The sequence below is a fragment of the Streptopelia decaocto genome, assembly GCF_964273445.1.
Source record: "Streptopelia decaocto genome assembly, chromosome: 6".
Taxonomy (NCBI): domain Eukaryota; kingdom Metazoa; phylum Chordata; class Aves; order Columbiformes; family Columbidae; genus Streptopelia; species Streptopelia decaocto.
In genome coordinates this window covers 50,479,664-50,499,979 of record NC_138660.1, presented here as the reverse complement: position 1 = coordinate 50,499,979, position 20,316 = coordinate 50,479,664, and the positions used below count along the sequence as shown (strand labels likewise).

Below are 20,316 nucleotides of genomic sequence, written 5' to 3'. Positions count from 1 at the left end.
AGTGACAGGTTTAAGGTTCAACATCTTTGCAACAGGTTATGAGTTGAAGTTAGGGCTGTATCATAGCTAAAGAGGGTCAGTTTGGGAAGCTTTCCAGAGGTCAAGTATCTTCTGTTGGAATATCCTGGGTAGCGAGCTTTAGCAATAAGTAGGTGGAAAGGGCACTTGAGACGCTTGTTTTCAGTTTCTAAACCATGGGCCTTTTTTTTTTTTTTTTTTGTTTGAACCTACACAATTACAGTTCCTGGCTACAGCTGCAGCATCACTTTATACTCTGATAAGCAGGTTGTTGATCTAAGGGTTGAAAATCGGTACCCCTAGAACTCATGGTGACCTTCTTCCTTCTTGACTGCATGCCAAAAAGTAGATGCCAAATGTCTTTGAAGGCAATTGATTTCCTTTTAATTTTGTTCAACTTCAAATACATGTTTCACTGTTACAACCTGTGGTTGCGCCCTAAAGGATGCAGAGGATGACTCTAGTGTCTGCTTTTCTATTGTCATCAATGCGTTTAAACTTCTAGTACGAAGAGACAAAAATAGTAACAACTGTATTTATAAGACTCTTTCATAAAAATAGATTTTCCTGTGAAATATGTGCAGCAGATGCTGCTGTGTGGTGAAGGTAATTTCACCATTCATTTGGAAAATGTGAGAGGTGAAATCCTGGACTGAGCAGAAGAGTTGCTGAGCCCTGGTCTCTAAGGAGCTTGTGGTTTCCACGTGAAAGCCTCAGCTTTTTCTTACTCTTTTATCCCAGATGCATTATTTAGTCTGCTGTGCTTGCTGATACTTTATTGCTTTAGGGAAATAGTTTTGTGCCTACATTTTAGGTAAACCATTGTGTGATAACTATGTAAAACCATAAAATATTAACAAATATAATTAAAAAGAGAGCAAAATGTTAGGTTGTTTATAAATATATGGCAAGTTTATTGCACTCCAGTTACAGCTTCACAGAAGTGTAGTTCCACTGGCTTCTGTGGCATTGGTGTTGAATTAGGCCAACAGAAACAAGCCCAGTATTATTATTTTTGTGTAAACTTTGTCAAGTTGTCAAGGCTGTGCACCGTAAAACTATTACAAGGTTTTGATATATGTTGGTTTGATGTCAAAAAAACACTTTATGACTCAGTTTTGTTTTTTATCAATCTGTTGTTTCCTATCATAATCTCTTCACATGGGTAACTGCGCAATTTCCTAAATCAAATGACTTAGCACTTCTGTAGTGCTTTACGCTTCTGAAATGCTGTGTGAATATTAATTGTGGCACAGAGCAGCCTGGTGAGGAAGGTAGATAAGTAAGTGTTATTATCCCTATTTTACAGATGGGGAAGCTGAGGCACAGAGATTAAGTGACTTTCCCAAGGCCAGACAGCGAGTCAGTGGCAGAGCCAGGATTAGCACTCGGGGACTGCCTGGATCCCTCTCCCATGCTCTGAGCAGTAGAGCACAGTGTTCACTGGACTCAGCGAGCAACTCATTGCAATAATGGACAGTTCCAAGGACTCGTACCTGGTCAGTGTGTCCACACATTTGTTTGCAGACTGCTCCACTATGCCAGTATGGTTTGAATACCTCAGTCCTAGCAGATTTATGTACTATGTAACATTTTTGACCTTCATCATCTTCAGATGGGGTGAAAAGAAGAAGTGGTAGAATTCTGGCATAAGCATGGTGTGGCTGTGAAAAACATTTAGTTTTCATGCCTTATTCTGCTCCTGCTGAAACTGGTGGGCAAAACTGCAGTGGATTAATGGCTTTGAGGATGTTAGTGTGGAGGTTCATGGCTGCTTAGTACATTAAAAGTCATCCAGAGCATTAATTCTGTCTTCCATGACTGTCTTATGGTTAGTCTTGCTTATACTTTCAGTTTCAAACTCTCATTTATTACAACATAGTTTCTGTGACGTGCTAATAAGAATCAGAACATTACCAACTGAAATTAAGTTTCTAGTCTTTAGTCATCATGGGAGAGTGGAGTGAATCTGCCACTATTTTTACTTGTATTGTGATAACGCTTACCTCCAAACTGACCTAATGGCACTGAACTGCTAGTGAGCCCTTCCTTCCCTTCTCCCCTTCTCCAAGGAGGCAGTACAGGAGTCACTGAAATTACTTCTAGACTAAATGCAGTGTGACTCTTGTACTGCTAAGTGCAAGGTGGCTTTCATACTGCGCCCTGCGAAGTGAGTGTATGGTGCAAAGCCTGTTTAATTGGACTTTGCTCAGACTTTGACAAGAGAATTGGCAGCAGCACAATACTCCCAATTAAGCTGTTTTTCCCTGTAATATTAATGAAATAAGCCCACTTCTGAGAATGAGGCAAGGCTGAGACTTGCTGTGACATTACATGAAGAGGAGGCAGGGAAGAAAAATATTGCCAGAAGCTGAAAACTGAACACATGGGAAAGGAGAAGTCAAAGTGTATGAGCATATTTTGATAAATATTAATGAATTAATTTGTACTTAGTTTACTTAGATGATCTGTAAAGGCTTTAAACTGTCCAGCAATTTAGTATTTTTCCCATTGTAGAATTTCCCCTAACATTGCTTCCATAAGGCCTTTTCAGGATCAGTAAAATGCTGATGGCTATGCCTAATGCTAGAGTAGCGCTACATCTGATGTGGCTGTAATACTTGGCCTTTGGCATCCTGCCTGACTATGCACCCAGGGGCCTGGCAACACGCCAGTGTGACAAACACACCGAGTTACATCCAACTCCTTAAAATAATGGATTCATTTTACCTAAGATGATCGAATGGTTTGTGCAAAATGATACTGCCCTGGTATATCTTCACAGATTATTAGCTAATTCCAAATTATTTAAAAGACAAAACAGTTTCACATTGTCAGATTTTAGTTACATACTAGTATTTGTGGGAAAGATCTAATAAAGACACTGTAGCACTCTCAGTCTTTCTTTAACAGCCCACATGCGTGGTGCTGGCACGTTCCTAGGATTTTTCTGTGTAAGATAGCTACGACATAACGGCTATTTTTAAAAAGAGAGGAGCCTGAAACAAAAACTTATATCCAGAATATACGACATCCAGCTCTAGATGTGAACCTTGTTGCCTGGGGCATCTGCTCTTTAAGAAGAGGTGCTCATGTAATATAATTTCCTGTTATATTCTGTTGTGTTCTATATCTAGATATATATTTACTGTGTAGCACCAGTATTTAAGTCCCCTTGCTTCAGACTTCCATTAAACAACACTTTTTAATATTGAAATCAAGCAGTTCTAGTTCTAATATCACTCACTAAAACCCTTTCAATAATGACAATATATATTCATGACATCATGATTAATTGATGTTTTTGTACAACTCATCCTTTTTTCTTCATCATCATTTACTGGAAAACACTCTAAATCATGTTGTGAAATATAGGTTGCATTTAGCAACTCTTTTTTTACAATTGGTGATGTCAAACTCGTAATGAAGCCAATATTTGTTTTAGCCCAACATCCAGTGCCCTGTTGCTGAACTCCCAAAAGATTTATCTACTTTGGGAAATGTGATTTTTTTTTTTTTTTTCTTGTCAGAAATTACCAAAATCATTAAGTTCTGTAGCTTTTTTAGCCTGAGCACAATACACTAATTTGTCACATTTACAGTACAGTAGAATGCAGTTAAAATGCATGTATGACTACAGAATAGAATTAAACATGAACTATATGTTGCTAAGGAAGAATAGCTTTTCTGTTTTCTGCTATTACTCTGTACTATCTGCCTTTATTTTAATTACAGCGTGGTGTTTGTAAAGAAAAACATAAACTTTGTGATTCACCAGTAGGTGAATCCAATTTTTTTAACAGTATTAAAGTTTTATTTCTTACCATGTTGTCACTGAATATTATTCTCTAGCTCTGCCAAAGTATAAGGATTGTTAGTGCTAATAATTTGGGAATTCTGCGTGTAGCTCAGGATCCTGGTCTAAAGACAAAAATACATGTGCAGTCCCTTTCTTAAAGAGTACAAGAATAAAGCTGCCTCAACCAGACATTTCTTCTGTCATCTCTTTCATTGTCTTATTGACTCATGTTTTTCTCAGTTCCCAGTAACCAGTGCTCACTCATCATCTTGTGGGTTTTAACAGGAGAATGTCTTCATGTTGAAGTTGGCTATAATCATACCTCAATAAAAATGGATGTGTAAGAAATAGTTCTAAATAAGGAAAATTAAACTCTTAGAAACTTTTTCATTCCTGAGTAGGAGGAGTAAATAAATAACTATTAAAAGCATGTTTGTTTCATAGTACTATACAATCGTTCCAAATGAGAAGCAGCTTACCTGGCCCTTGTTCTGTTTTGCAGAGAAATGACGAAGAGGCTGTTGTGGACAGAGGTGGAACTCGCTCCATTCTCAAAACACATTTTGAAAAGGAAGATCTAGAAGGTGAGAGATTATTTTTCTCCGCATTATGTTCTCTCTTTCTTCTGAAAGTACTGAAATGCAATTCCACTGTGTAAACTTACGGATTTGAGCAGGGATGCAGAAGTGAACAAGATAGTAGAATCTCATAATTTATTTTAAAAAGAGAGATATTACACATTTCTGACAGCCCTGCTCAGATGTAGATGATGGTGGAAAGAGTTTGCCAGTTTTTAGTAATCTAAATTCAAGTCCTGTAAATGTGCATGTATGACTTCAGATAAGTCTTTCTACCTTTATGTTTCCAAATATGTAAATCCAAACAGGACTGATGATTTATTACTTATAATGGCTTCTACACTTGCTTTACAATCCTCATGTAGTTGCTTAGCCACATCTTCAGCTGAACAAAAACATTCTGGAGTGTCAGAGACTGGTCAGATACCTGATGATATACACTGCAGGAAACACCTAAAGTCACCATGTAGAAGAAAGTAAGAAGTTTTAAGAACTGTTTCATGATAGTGACCTAATAATTCAGATGGTGTCTGAAAAGAGTAACATTTCGGTTTGTTTGGTAGATCCCAAACTAATTCTGGTTACTACTGTACTTACACCCTTGCATTGAGGTGTGTGACTGCCCACATCACAACTATTGGATAAAACTGAATTTCTGTTGCACATGTGATATGCCATCCCTGACACTGGAAATGCTGATTTTAATTGTTAGCTTCTTGTGGTGGGACATAGAAAGTTCTTCGTCATACAGAGTCACAGGAACCAGCCTTCCCCTCTTCTCTCTGTCTGAATTTTGTATTATGTGCTGTGCGATGGCCATATTGACGATTTAGTGTGAATGTCAACATGATGATACACAGCAACTCCCTGTTACTGCTCCCCTCAGCAGTGCCTCAAAAAGCAGACACGGCTGCATTTTGAGAGGGGCCTGGCTGTCAGTCTGTAAGAGTTACTCTCTCACAGAAGGATGGAAAATGTCATACATTGTAGCATGTGTGAGGTAGGTAGCTCTCCACTCAGTCTGTGGCAAGTCTGAGCACACGCAACTGTTGATCTCAGGTAAGATGTTTCCAGGGTGGCATTTAGGGTTTCAGTGTCTCCTGGTTAAGTGTCTGCCAGTGGATCAGGCTGCCAGACAATTTTGGACTTAGGCACACAACCCTCTTTTTGAATCTTGTACTTGGTCTTCTGTAGTCTTCAGTCCCTTCATCACATCCTCGGACAAAGTGAAGGTATTGTATTTGGTGTCCTTAGAAAAACACCTGAGAGAAGAATGGGAGCTCCCTTCCTTCTGTTCTCCATGATACTGATTCACAGAGATTTTTGTGGGGTGAGCCTGCCCCCAAAAATGGCCTTTTGCTGAGTCATTTTACTGATGATGGCAAGGTGACATGTCATTATAAAAACAGACTACTTTCTGGAGAGTGACATCTGCAAGTTCAGTCATATTCAAGTATTAAGGCAATCAGAATTACTACGATATTCCTAGGATGTTATAAATAGAAATTGGAACGTGACAGTGACCCCCACTCTGTCCATCAATTTAAATTGTTTAGAACACTGAGCAATTCTGTAGCTAGCCAATGAGCCTGCTTTACTGTAAAATAAAATCACACTGCTTCATAATGTTCTGACAAAACAATTATTCAATGTAGAATCCTTCATAATGCAGTTAGCTTTCTCAGATAAATTTCATGTCCACTCCAAGATCAGATCAGTGTGTCTTTAAATATATAATCACTGCATCCAGAAATGCCAAGTGACATAAAAAGATTTGAAGAGATTGTAAATTTTAATATCCTGTTGCTGTTAATAGCTTTTCCATTTGTTTCACAGCACATCCAGGCACTTTTCCATCTGGAAACAGTGGATATGACTCACAAATGTCACTGTCTTATTCTTATCCGGTGTTGAGTTTTGCTGAAAACTTACCTTTTTCCTAGTGACATAACTATAAAATATGAAATTATCTAATCAAGTGTTAATTGCGTAGCTTAGTAAAAACCATATCAGATAATTAATATGTATTGTATAACTAGCTCTGACAGACATTTAATAGGGTTTATGTTTAAAAAATATTAATAGCTAGCTACTGAATATTTTAGCAAAACCTAGTTTTGACAGGGCTTAAGTTTCAATAGCACCACATCAGCAACATTTCAAAAATTGCAATTCATACAAAGAAATAAAAGTTGTTTAAGTCTGAAAATCAGTATTCATTTTTTTCTGATGAAATCTTAAAATTATAAGTATTTTGCTATTTTTTAATTTTAGGCTCTCAGCATTCAAATATCAGAAATGTTGATTTAAATGTGTACCAGAATTTCCATCTGAAATTTCTTGGTCCAGCAAATACTTGTATTTGCATATTTTGGGGCAGCAATTGTGCAAATATATAGCAAATACATATCTTGTTGAAAGCATGAAAATATCATGGTGATTAATGCTGCCTGGAAGAACATCCACAAGACCAGAGTTTGCCTCAGTCTCTCTAGATTAGTGTTTTCTTTCCCTGAGCAGTGTAATAAAAATCTGTGGAGACAGGACCGGAATTGCAGTATGTACGGGAACAGAAGAGATGTAGTGCTCATCTTAGTGCCAGTAGTGATACTTGAAGTGTGTACTTCAAATTGTATCCTTTTGCTTAAGCTTTGTAGTGCCTCAGAGGTGAATTGTTTGCAGACCTTTGGGATTAGATTTTCAGCATGAATGATTTTTCCACATAATTCGTTTTTCCTGAGTGGTAAGGTCCAAATCAGTCACTGATACAAAACAGGTTATTTGTCCAACTGTTGCATTAATGAAAGGACAGAGAAAGCATTTCTAAAAGCAAAACAAGAAGCCTGTCTCCCATGATTATAGTCACATATATTGTGTGTTATCTTTCAATGAATGTACAGACAAAATTCCTACTGAAATAAATGTGCTCTTACTTTTATCAGTGCTGGAATTCCTAAATGAGAATTGGGCGCTGATTCTGGATACTAAAGTACCTAATTGCAAAAGGACAGGTTGTACCTGTACTGGGAGAAGGTACACACCTTCTTATAAACAGACATGCACATCAACAAACAGTAGCACTCACCTTACTCCCTGTTGTCATGTCTGGCTGTCTACAATTGCTTCAATGCGTGTTCAATAGTAACGCTTTCCTGACAAAATGGGTATATACCTACTTTTTCTCTCATAGATGAAAAGTATTTGAATTGATCTGTATGTGTTTGGAGATCTCTGGTTCTCTCAGATCATGTGCTGAGACCTTTGGACCAAACAGATAATGCAAAACGTTTGGCACTGAGTGCGCTCTAAGGTCATTTGCTTATTCCCATCGTATCAGCTGAGAGTGAAATGACTGTTCTGGGCTGTTCTTGGTAGAGATGGTCAGCTGCAGATCCTGGATTCTTGTGGCAGGATTTCAGAGCTGCTGTGACCAGGTTTGAGAAGCAGCTTCAGTAGGAAGATGGCTGGAGAGAGGATCAATAGGTGGAGGTCCAGGCGTGAATCAGGGATGAATTCTGGGTCTTTTGGAGGAAATTGCAAAATGATCCTTGATTCAGAGAAGCCAAGATTTTACTTAAGCTTTTTATGTTTCATACATTTTATCTGCCTAAGTGGTGTGGGAAAAATTTGCCTTGTGGGAAATTAAGTTTACCATCTTTAATGTCTCTCAGGACACATAAAACACCATATCCAATAGAGAAATCATTGCACTTCAGAATATGCATTCTGATGCCTTTGACAGAGTTTACATTGCATGGACTGATTACTGAAAGTCACAAAAGACTTCAAGCTAAATTAGGAAGTGAACATCACTAGTACAACACTGAATAAGATGCAGAAGCTGGGCATTTAAACTTACTAAACCAAAAATAATTTGAAATGTGTTTGTAGAGATGTTTTGTGTTTAACAACCTGCAAGAAGATTAATTTTGCTACTAGATGTCCTGCTGACCCAAAAAGGATAAATCCTAGAGTATTTAATTATTCTCTTTTACAAATGATTATTTTAGTTATTATTTCTTTTTAGATTTGTTCTAGCTTGTGACAATAATATAAAAATTATTTTAATGGAATTTTGATTACATACAGTTAGCATTAATATAGGAAAAACTCATTGTGATTGAACTCTTACCTCCATTTTTATTTATTAGAAGTCTGATTATCTCCAGATACTGAAGTAGGCTTTTATTCTGAGACGTGACATTTTTAATGGAAATAACATAAAAGTGAACCTGTCTGCCACTGACATTATTTACCTGAAGATTAATAGGATCTAGCAGCTCACAGGACTGAAAAAGCATAAATCTTATTAACCTGCTGGCCTTGATTCAGCCTTTCCCTCATGTGGAAGCAAGTCAGCTGCTACTTCTGCTTGGTCAGACAGGAGCACCAACCAAGATCTCCCCTCCCTTTGGCTGCCAGGATGCTACAGCTGATTGCAAATAATTTTTTACCTCACCAGTACAGATCTCCTGCTCCAAGCTTCCTTGCCTTGCTTTCCCTTGGGGGCCCCGTTTTTCCTGATGTTCACTGTGACCTACCTCATGCTCCTTGTGGCAATGTTCATTAGATTTAGAGCGGTGGAATATCAGCTGTGGAAGTAAAGAGTTGGAGAGAAATTCGAGTTAGTCTATGCCTGTAATGTTGGGTGTGGTTGTATAACTGAGGTCTCTCCAAAAAGTTCTCTTAAAAAGAACCATTTTTGCTTTACAAGAACAGAATTCTTCCATTTTATTGCCTACCAGGTATTACATACTCTAGCTTGTTCCATTTGTCATTTCTAAACCACATCTTTCTGTAATGCCTCTAATCTAGTTTTGTCTCCTTTTTCCCATATCTCTGAATATTCCTTTGGATCTCACTTTTCTCCTGAGCTGCACTTGCACTCTTGGTTGGCAGTCGCCTGGTTCATCCCTTCGCATGGGTCTCTTGTCCCTTCGGATAGGTCTCTTGTCCCTTCCCAGGTGTTCCCATGTTTATGGGAAGGTGGTTCACCTTGAAGATTTATTAATAACTCTACAGGACATTTTTACAAAAATCTCTTTGAAAGTTCACATGAAGAATAATGAAATAATGAAAGCAAACAAGTTATCACCTAGTGTTGGCTGAACACCACGTTCTTACGTTTATCATAAGCTTTGGGTTTTGATGTTTGACTTTGCTCTGAGCTTCACTGACAGGAAACCTTTTCATTATTTGTGGGGACTAGTATTTCCAAATAGTTCACCTTGTGAAATTCTGATTAATCAAATTGGCATAAACTAACTTGCCATAATTGGTGAAAGCTGCAAAATTACAGCATCAGAAGACGGAAACATTCAGTTTTTCATATACAGTTGTGCTAGTACTGAGTTGGCAATTTTTTTGCGTGTTGCTAATTTAGAAATATAGGTCAAATTCTTCCCTTCAATAACCACAGCTTCACTTTCCAACAGTGGAAAGTGTATGTGTGTCTGAGAGAGTCCTTTTGCATTCTGTGTCTGCTAACTCTTTTTTTTCTGTTGTCTGGCAAGGCCTGAGACCGTACACACAATCCCTCTGGACTCCTCAGGAGCATTGCAGGAAAATCGGGAATGAACACAAGTGCAAATAAAAAAAACTTTTCAGCCTGAACACAACCTGGAAAAATGTTTTCTTAAAAGGAGAGATTTGTTGGGAGGGCAGTGATTGATCAGGGTTCTTTAAAAGGTCCTTAACTTTAATGACTTCAGTGAGATGCTCTTATCCTCCATGTTCAATATGTCCTTAAAGCTTTCTTGGGCCAGAATTTTGTTTTAATTTTTTCTATATAATTTCTGTTGTATTTTAACCTAGGACATAAGTTACATGTATGATCTAAAAAATTTGTGGAGGCTTTCCTGTCAGTTCCTCCAAATTATAGCATGGCAAAAAGGTGAAAAACGTCATTTGAGCAAACCATAACCACAAACAGCAATGTAAACTGTTGTTTTAGGGAGCATTGCTTTTGTCCTTTCTGCTTTCTGTTCAGCTCTGCATCCCTGCTGCACCACAATAACGGATCATGAGTCATGTACTCTCTACTCCTACACAATTCACCATAAGCCCTTTTTCTCCTATAAGGAAAAAGGCAATTTTTTTAACTCTACATGGACTGCTGGTTTTCTGTCTCTACCTCACCGTTCATTTGTGAGAGGATGGAAAATTGCATTTGGTTCAGCTGTAGTTGGCAATACATAAAAGAGGCTTCAGGGCACTCTCTGTTTTCCAGAGGAGGGAGAAACCCCTCCAGTCCTGCTGAGATCAGCGGTCATTTGAGACTGGCAAAATATTCTCTCTCAAGATGTCTTGACTTTGCAGTGTGTTTCCTTAGTAGGTCAAAGAAGCCTGTCTTTGCTCCTTCGGGAGATGTTTCAAGACCCGTCTGTTCCCATATCTGCTCCTTCCCGTCCTGCCAGTGAGCCTTGTCCGAGAGCCTTGCTCTCAGCAGGTGCCCAAGGCAGGTTCAGCTCATTCCATGTGGATGGCAGCACAGGCAGAGGCACCACCAGCATCTGGCGCTCAGGGACGTTCAGACCTTATTGCCGTCTACAGCTACCTGAAAGGAGGTTGTAGCATGGAGGGTGTTGGTCTCTTCTTTCAAGTAGCAAGTGATAGGACAAGAGGAAATGGCCTCAAGTTGTGTCAGGGGAGGTTTAGATTGGATATTAGGAAAAAATTCTTCATGGAAAAGGTTGTCAGGCATTGGAACAGGCTGCCAAAGAAGGAGGAGGTGGTGGATTCACCATCCCTGGAGGTGTTTAAAAGGCATTTAAATGAGGTTCTTAGGGACATGGTTTAGTGCTAGAGTTAGGTTAGGCTATGGTTGGACTCGATCCTGAGGTCTCTTCCAACCGAAATGATTCTATGATTCTGTGATCCAGGAGAGTCAGTTTTTATACATAAGGCAACTTGGCTGATTTACTCAGGAGCTCTTAAAATACCCGCTTGAGTCCCACACTGGGGTAACATCGGGGCCCGTGGAGCGGATGGGGAGGTGAACGTGCATATGTGTGTTCTTCCTACCAAATAAGTGTGTTTTCTCTACTAAAATTGTATTTGGAAGGAGAATGGGAGTCACTGGGGCAAAAATATCTGTACTCTTAGTGTTCTATTAAAAGGATCTTTATTCCTCTAAATTAAGGGCAACATTTACAATTCCTTTTCCTCCATCTCCATTTTCCCTTGCAATGTCACATCAATTCTGACCATTCTAATGGGATTTTCAGAAGTTCCTAAGTTAAGTTGTCAAGCACCATAAATTATACTGGAATGCATGTTTTGAAAGCTTTAGAAATCCCACTACATTTGTCTTTCTTTCCGTTTATTTAATAAATAAGATAGAGCTAGGACAAGCTTCTGTTTTAAAGACCCACAATGCCAGGTTCTGAAAACCATTTTTAGATGTTACATCTGTCATTTTCAAGGGCTATGCAGAACATATTTGCTTTTCTGAGGTTGCCTTTTTAGATGGTTAATTTGCTATTAGGTTCTTAAAATAAAATTTAGGTGTAAGGAAGAATTTCTTCTTTGGAATGCAGTAACCCCAAACAACCCTTCTACTTAGATATTATTCTGAGAAATGTCTCTGCAAGATGTATTCACATTAATAATGTATATTTCATATCTGTCTTTTCTAGGGCAAAGAATTCATACCACAGACTCTGTCTGTATAGGGAGAATTGTTGTGGTGTTCAGACACACATGAATGTTGTGGTGTTTTAGAGCCTCTTTCCCAGTCTGTTGAATAAAGAACAGTCTGGACTCAGGTCCTGGATTCAGCCCTGGACATTAATTGAAGTGTGAACCTGAATCTTCATTTCCTGATGCAGGTACAACCTGAGCACTGAAGTGGCACAAAACTAAGATAAGCATGCCCACTTCTATTACAAAGCAACAGGAATGTGTTTAATTACTAAATTAGAAAAGCAATCTATTTGTACCTCTGGAAATGATTGAAATCTTATGGAAATTATTGAAATCTTAGAAAGGGTAAGCCCTCCGCCCCCCTTATTTTTCCTACCCAGGGGAAGGGACAAGGAAGTGCTGAGTGCTACATAAATGCTGTCTTTCAGTATCTTTTTAATGAATTCTTTTAATGGAATATGTTTTTCATTGTTTCATGCACCAGTGGTTGCAAAATATCTCATGACTCTATAAGAACAGTCTCCCAAAACCCGATGCTCGGCTTTCTAGTCTCTTCTGAATCAAAGCTGGGGAAGTAACTCGTGTGGTGTCCAGAGCCTTTTCTCCAGCTTTTTAGCCCTGCCTCTGCAGATAAGTCCTGTCAGCCTTGAATTGCTTTGATGTATTGTGACAATTGCTGCCTTGCTGTGTTTTCTGCCCCTGCTGGAGTCTCCGTGGGATTAGAGATCACGTGCTACCTTAGCTTAATATTCTTGACCTTTTTCAGATGATTGACACTGCTGAATGATTACAGCAAGCAGCAATTATCCACTAGCTGTGTTATGCTCATTTCAAGGAGAAAATAGATGTTATTTGAGATGAGTAATCTGGACTGTGTCTTTCTGCTGAGTAAATGCAGCAGACCTGCATGTAGTGAGTCATGACTCGTTTCTCATTTGTTCTATTTTGTGGTATTTTCTGTGCATTTACCCTGTGCCCTCCCCCTTCTAAATGATTTACTGTGCCCTGATCCTGTTAGCACACATAGCTAAGAGAGCTAAATCTTTTGGGCTTGATCAGCAAGATAAAATTCCTTAGGCTCGAAGATGGTGGCAGGCATGGCAACGTGTGCCTTCTTATGTATTTAAACAAAATAAACTAGAAGAAATGAAAGCACCCTAAGCTACCAGTGATGTGTTTATGATGTGAAGTTGTGTAGGAATTTTGCAGTCCAGCTTCTGTCGTGTTCTATTGTTTTATCAATCTCTCTCTCTTTTTTTTTTTCTTTCCTCTCTCCCTTCAGTGAATTTCCCACAAGCATTCTGTCAAGTTTTCGCCCATAAATAGCAATGAGTTTTGTAAAGTTCCCGTACACACAAAGCAAACAGCAACTTTACCAAATGTTCAATGCAATGAGGTCCATGTGTCTCTTCATGTTAGTGTTTTGGAAGACATTTTACAGAACACCTGTCTGGCTTTACTGAAAGTTCACACACAGAGATGCAAATTGGAAGAAAAAAAATACAAATCTGGCACTACATCATAAGGACTTCAATACTGCAGTTTTGTCCTTTATTAAGAAGTTGTACATCTGTGATGATACAACATCATTATTGTAATCAATAATTTTACAACGATTAGCATTAGAATAACCAATATTATATAATGATGCAATTATAATAATTATACAATTAATGTGATTATGTTTAATACTATGTTGCCACAGCCCCTTTTTAAAAGGTAATTTTTTTTACCTATAGGCCATCGAACTTTGTTCATTGGAGTTCACGTGCCACTAGGTGGAAGAAAAAGTCACCGACGCCATAGGCACCGTGGACATAAACACAGAAAGAGAGACAGAGAGCGAGATTCAGGATTAGAAGATGGGAGAGAGTCTCCTCCTTTTGGTAAGTTGAATATTATTTTTGCATAAATCTTTTAATAATAAGCAACAGTATGATTATGCATGCTCTGTCTTGTTATAGTTCAGACACAATTACCAGCAGGGTTTTGGAGAACCCACCAGAGCCTCTCCAGTCTCTGCTGGAGAGCCAGGATTTGTTCCTCTGGAGAAGGGCAGCAGCAAGTGACAGTCAGTACATGAGAAACCTCAGTAATTTCTGCCGCTGCAGGAGCCTGTCCAGGTGTGTTCTAATAACAGCAGACTGCACCACCACTGAGAGGGGGCAAGTGCTTTATGGCACCAGCAGAGACTGGAGAGGCTCTGGAGTATTTGCCCCTAAAATGTTAACGTAGAGGAATTGTGGTTCTTTACAATTAGTTTTGTAACAACATTGATGTTACTGAAGCTGCGGTGTTTGATCAGATATGAACTGTGATCCAGATTGTGCTTGTCTTTGTCCTTACATGGCACTGTAATGTGCCATTGTGAGATGAGTCTTTGAGGACTTGGGAGCAAACAGAAACAAGTACCTTTCAGTAAATGAATGTGATACAAACTCCCTGAAACTCTCAAAATTTTAAATTAAATAACATTACAGAGAACAGAAAAAGGTAGTAATGAATAAAGTAGTCAAGCTTTTTCTCAAAACACGAGACTATTATTTGCTGTTCAAAACTAAAAAGCACATGTGCTGGAATGTCCAAGGCTCTAGTAAGTGTTGAAAATATATTGGAAGCATGTATAGAAAACAGTCAGTATGCAACACAAGAATGTTTTTAAATCAGTAGAGAAATGTGCCAATGTAATTTCAGGTTACACAATAGTAATTATAAGACTTCCTTTTAATCCAAAGTTTGTATTATGTATGTAGAAATCTTTGAAGCAAGCAGATTTTAAGTGTTGATGGTTAAGTATATTGTAAAGAGTTTGAAACACTCATTTTTTCACAATGAATTATACTGAGAATGAAACAAACTCAAGACTTTTTCAAACTTAGATACGAGTTATGTTTTGAACACTGAACAGTGAAGAAAAAATTGGCTGTGGTGGTTCTGTCTGTAATGTATTTCAAATGTACAAAGACCCAATACGATATTGAAACCAGTTTCTTGCAAAACAACAAAGTTCATAAATTATTAAAATATTTTTTCAAAAAGAATATGCATATATACATATAATGTCAGATTAAAAAGAAACAATTGAAAGTTACATCAGCCAAGAAGTGAGATATCTTAAACTATGAAGCAATGTCTTCTGTTGAGTCATCTGGTTTTATTTAAGTGCCAGTATGTGACACATTTTGGCTGAGAACTTAGCTCTGTTCTTTGAACTTCTGGAGATCTAGGCTTGTGTCCTTCCTAATGTCAAAAGTAAAGGGAAAAAAAAAAAAAGAAGAAATTAGCTGGCTGAATGTGTCCTTAATAGTCTTTGACAGTTGTGCATACAATACAATGTTCAATGCAATTCTGTGTTAAATGAAAACCAGTCTATGTTCAAGAGAGCTCCAAGAGTGGAATAGCAGTAATATTAAAAAGATGATTTTGAAGTGCATTTGTAAGTTGCATTTGTAAGTTGGTGTTCAAAGCATCTGTCTACAGGTGTAGTTGTTTGAAATAAGTACAGGATTGCACTTTTGTGAATCACATTATCACTTGTAAAGGTATTATACCTACCACGGGAAGGATTTGTAGGTCACATCACATAATTTATTACTTTTGTAAAGTCCAGGACAGACAAGATGTGGGCCAGAAACACACAAGTCTTCTCTGGATCCAAAATCCTGAAGATCCTCTTCAAAATGCTTCAGTGATAACAATTCAGAAGGAGCCAAAGACAGAACTACCAAACACTCAGATAAATCTGGAAATATCTGATTTTTCTACCCTGAAATAATATCAAAGTAGTAAAACGTGAGGATTCTTCCCCTTGGCTATCTGACTCCTGGAAGTTTGGTGAGAGAACCAGAGTTTGACTGAGCTTTGACATCTGTGCATCCAGGCAGAAATGTGGTATCACATAGATAACAGTGAAAGGGATTTTCCTTGTGAAGGTGAATCTGAGAATTATACAGTGATGGAGAGGTTAAGTACAGTCAGAGCAGGCAGGCAAAAGTATACAGGGATTAATTGTAGTCCATATCTACATCCTTGCTTTTATTATGCATTTTCCTCATAGGAGTTTCAGACAGGTTGTTGTGCTGCTGGGAGAAAAGCATTGCCTTTAGAGAGAATGTAAGCATAGCTTTTCTATGCTTTATTTACACAGAGGGAGCAACAGATACTTCCCACACTAAATCTGAATCCACTCAACCTCAACAACACCTCATAGCTCCCATTCCCCATGACCACAGGCTTGTAACAGCACCCAGAGACTGAAGGAGGTTGCAAAGAACACAGACGCGCTTCCTGCTCTGGTTGTGTAACTCAGTGTGAGGGACTCTGCTACCTAAGAGAGCAGATGCAAAATAGTCTCTTAATTTATGAATAATTCTGATTTAATTGAACACTCAGAAATGCTTAACTCCCTCTCTTCATAGACACCTTTTAATGCATTTCTGCTGAATAGGAGGAGACTGTATTCTTGGGAACTGGGGGGGAGGAGGGGAAATAAAAAACATTTCAATGAGCAGGTGCAAGAATAAAGATAGAGAAAATAAGCACTGTGAGACCAGCTGACAGAAAACAGTGCTTTGATGTAAGTAAGAAAAATACATTAGGATTTTTGTGATACAAGAGAATAAATTAGCAGTGTTTTGAAGCAGTGAAGTATGAAAGGAGGTATAATAAAACCCAAAGATGCAACAACTGAATAACAGAGATGCTGGAAGTAAAGGCCTGAAATACTCAGACATGAAGTGCTACAGACTGCTCAGTTAACCAAGCATGGGATGAAGCATTATTTTTTGTCCTAATTTATAACTGTATGATTTATAACTTCAGCTGTGAAGTTCCTTTAGGTGCAGATCTTGTTCTGCTATCACTGCATTCAAGGAGCTGCATGATGCACGTAGTACTGTGGGGCTCTGCAGGTGCCACCTGGTTCCTATCCAGTGAAAAACAATTATTTGTTAAACTGTTTTCTTTGTATCAACATGGCTAGAAAACACCTGTATTAAACTGTAATGCCCATGGCTGGAAGCTTCCTGGTAATCCCTTTGAACCCTGGCTGGGAAAGCTGTACCAACTACTTTCTGAGGCAAAGTTTCTGCAGATAATAGATTTTTTTTAGAACATTCTGATGGCAGCTCATGAGCTTTTTTTTTTGATCTCCTACTGTCACTTTTCAAAAATAACCCAAGTGTTCTCAGTATGCAGATTCAGAGTTTGTAGACAAATAACATGTAGAATATGTAGTTAGTGGAATAAAAAGTAGTCCTGTCATTTTGGGGGCACAGATCAGTTACTCATGTTTCATTTTCGTTTTACCACACCTCATTCTTGCTGTCTTTCTGTTGCCTCTTCATGAGATGTTTCCATTTTGCCATAATGATGTGCCTGTGAATTGCATAATTTGCAGATTACTTGGCTTGCTCATGGAGAGGCTTTTTTTGGGTAGTAAAAATTGTGAGCTAAATGATTTCAAGATCTAGTTTTCCACCATCTTGCCTCATACTTTTGTGGAAGAAAAGGAGAAATCCAGTGAAATTATCCACTCTAGTTAAAAATGCAGTAATACTATTTGCTTTATTGAAGAGGTTCCCAGCTGAAATGCTGTTGTAATTAAGACCCTAGTTTCATGCCCCCTTTAAACTCCTCTTCTCCACAGCTTTCCTTGTGGGCATGTATTGTGGCTGGTCTGTGAATTAAATGAGGGAACTGATGCAAGTTAAAACTAGTTTGGCAAGTTAAAACTAGCCTCGAGCAGCTCCCTGGTGCTGTTTGCTGGGAGGGCAATGGGTGCCAGTCCCGGAGGGCTGCAGGGCCATAACCTGGCTGGGTCAGCTCCATCAGTGCTGGGGGTCCATGGGGACACCTTGGCTGACCAGATTGCACTTGCTTGGTATGTACATGGATTTTAGTGGCAGTTTTCAGGGTTTTTTTTATGTCTGGTTTTTGCCTGTTTTTTTTAGTGAAAAAGCTCTCTTGTACTTGGACTTATGAGTTAAAAATGTTTATGTTTCTATTTTAAAATGGGGTGGAATAGGAAGACTTCTGCTCTCAGCAGAGTCTCGTTAAGGACAGGTATTATGATGGTGAAGTGAACACAGCTGTGAGGACTGAGGTTTGACTTCAGCCTCCTGTGGCATCTTCTAGGACTAGACACTGTTGGGGCTTGTGCAAGGTTTGATTAGTTATTTTAAGAAATCTGTCTTTAATAATGTCTAGATTTAAAGAGGCTTAAATTTGTGATTCATGATATTGGATGTGGCAAGGAAAGCTGAGCAGCCCTGGAGGTGAACCTAACAGAGGACTGTATGCTCAGTTCAGAAAAGGCTGTCTGAAGGTAGTGCAAGCAAAAAAGGGAATTGCAAAGGGGAGTTCTCTTGAACAAAGTATAATGAAAGGACTCATCTGACTATATTTGGTAGCTAACCTCAGACCTTAAAGGGGTATTAATGGGGCAAATTTAATTATTTTAAAGAGTACTCCTGTTAAGAGAATTCTCCTTCCCAAAACCCAGCAGCTTTGTCTGCTGAAGGATGAACTTGGAAATTTGAATCTCTGAGCAGCTGTGGAACAGATTACAGCAAATCTGGATTAAAATAATATATCACAACTGCGGTTTTAAGAGTCTAGCAAAAAGAAGAGAATTGAAGCTTGGGAATTGTCCATATTGTCAGATCCAAAAGATAAGATTACTTGTCATAGCCTTGAGGTGATGGAAACAATTAATGTGTAGAAAATGAAGAGAGAGCTTCCTGAAAACAAGATTATACATATAGGGTTAAAGTGCTGGAGGAGCAAATAAGGGAATGTTTTCTCCCAACTGAACACACGGTTTCTAAGGTCTGTGAAGAGATTTTCAGAAGTGTGCTGTGTAGCTGTTTACTATTTTATGTGTACTTTAGTAATGTACATTTTGTTTCCTTTAGTAATGTAAATTGTGTTTTAATTTTTATGATGCTTTCTAATGAAAATAGAGTGGTTTATGATCCTTACCTTTACCAATTCCTGAGCTGAAGGGCAAAGTCCTTGGTGAACACAAACAGGAGGATGATGAATGTTTGTGTGTGAAACGATCCTTTCTTTTCTGTGATCCCTTGCATTTTTCACACCATTTCCCCTTTGTTTGAAAGGATGTCAACTGTATTAAACCAGTTCACTCCCTGTCTGCAGCCTGTCCTGTGCTGTGAGCAATCAAAACAAAAAAAAAAGTAAAAAGGTCTGTATATTTAATATCATTTTAATGTGAATGTACAAGGGCACGAGGCATGGATTAAATCTTGTCTATGATGTTTACTATCTTATGTGAGCTTTTGTAATGTAAATTTCATTTTAATGTTTAGCATGTTTTCTAATGTAGAAAAAGTAATTTTTCATCCTTACCTCTCCTGACCCCAATAAGAAGTATTAGCCTGCTAATACTAAACTTCGATGCAGGTTCCCAACAGGCTTAGGAACATATAAACCTGTTCTAACAATTGAGCTAACATAGTGTTACCAGAAATATGTTATTGCACCCTTTCTAGAGTTTATGTAGTGCAGAAGACAAAATTTGGAATATGTTTTATATGTATTCAAGGCTGCGTTTCTGCTTGCGGTGTGGTATGGCTTGGACAGATTGCGTGCAGTTCTGCCTGACGACAGGGCAGTTTTTCTCAGGAGAGATCCTGGCATGCACTGAGCTGGAGATGTGGATCACTCTGAATGGTGCAGCGAAGCAGGTTATTTGCTGGGCTGAATTTATGTGGAGGGACTGAGAATGACCCTGCTTTCTTACCTCCCACCCCAACTCTTGATTTCACCTTGTTCGCTTAGACAGGAGGGACCAGTCCTGACCCAGAATTGTAGTTGCACTTGGGGATGGTTTAAATGAGGAAATGCCAGTTACAGTTTTTTCCTACATGTGTTTTGCAAGGCGAGATGGTGATGTTGGCCACCGTTCCCGCTGCCTGCACTCAGTGCTGTTCCAGGGAGCAGCTTTCCCTGTAGCCGTCAGGGAATTAGGTTATTAGCAGTTCTGGCTTTCAGTTTGCCTGTTTTGGCATGTTTTTGCCCATACCCTGCTTTTGTTTTAGGGATGATAATGACTTAAGAGTCATAGTGAGCAGTATGTCAGGTTGCTGCAGGGTTGCTTCCTTTCAGCAGCACTGAATCCCAGGGTGAATTTGTGCTTCTGACAATAAGGTGTCCACCAGGTCCTCATTTTTACTCTTTTAGCAGTGCAGTGGTGTCATGCAGATTTTAAAACCTGGAATACTCAGGTTTTCCATGTATACAATGAATTTGAGGTAT

At 38.6% G+C, this 20,316-nt stretch overlaps 1 protein-coding gene across 2 annotated transcripts in view; it reads left to right on the top strand.

The window, feature by feature from the left end:
• The window catches only part of SLC4A10 (solute carrier family 4 member 10), a gene marked incomplete at its 5' end in the record, with an annotated part of 153,202 nt that overhangs the window by 53,220 nt on the left and 79,666 nt on the right, over window positions 1-20,316 (top strand). For both annotated transcript variants that reach the window (XM_082055425.1, XM_082055424.1), the window contains 2 exons: window positions 4,320-4,401; window positions 13,779-13,925. In XM_082055425.1, coding sequence (XP_081911551.1) covers window positions 4,320-4,401; window positions 13,779-13,925 — 229 coding nt within the window. The remainder of the gene's footprint in view (window positions 1-4,319; window positions 4,402-13,778; window positions 13,926-20,316) is intronic.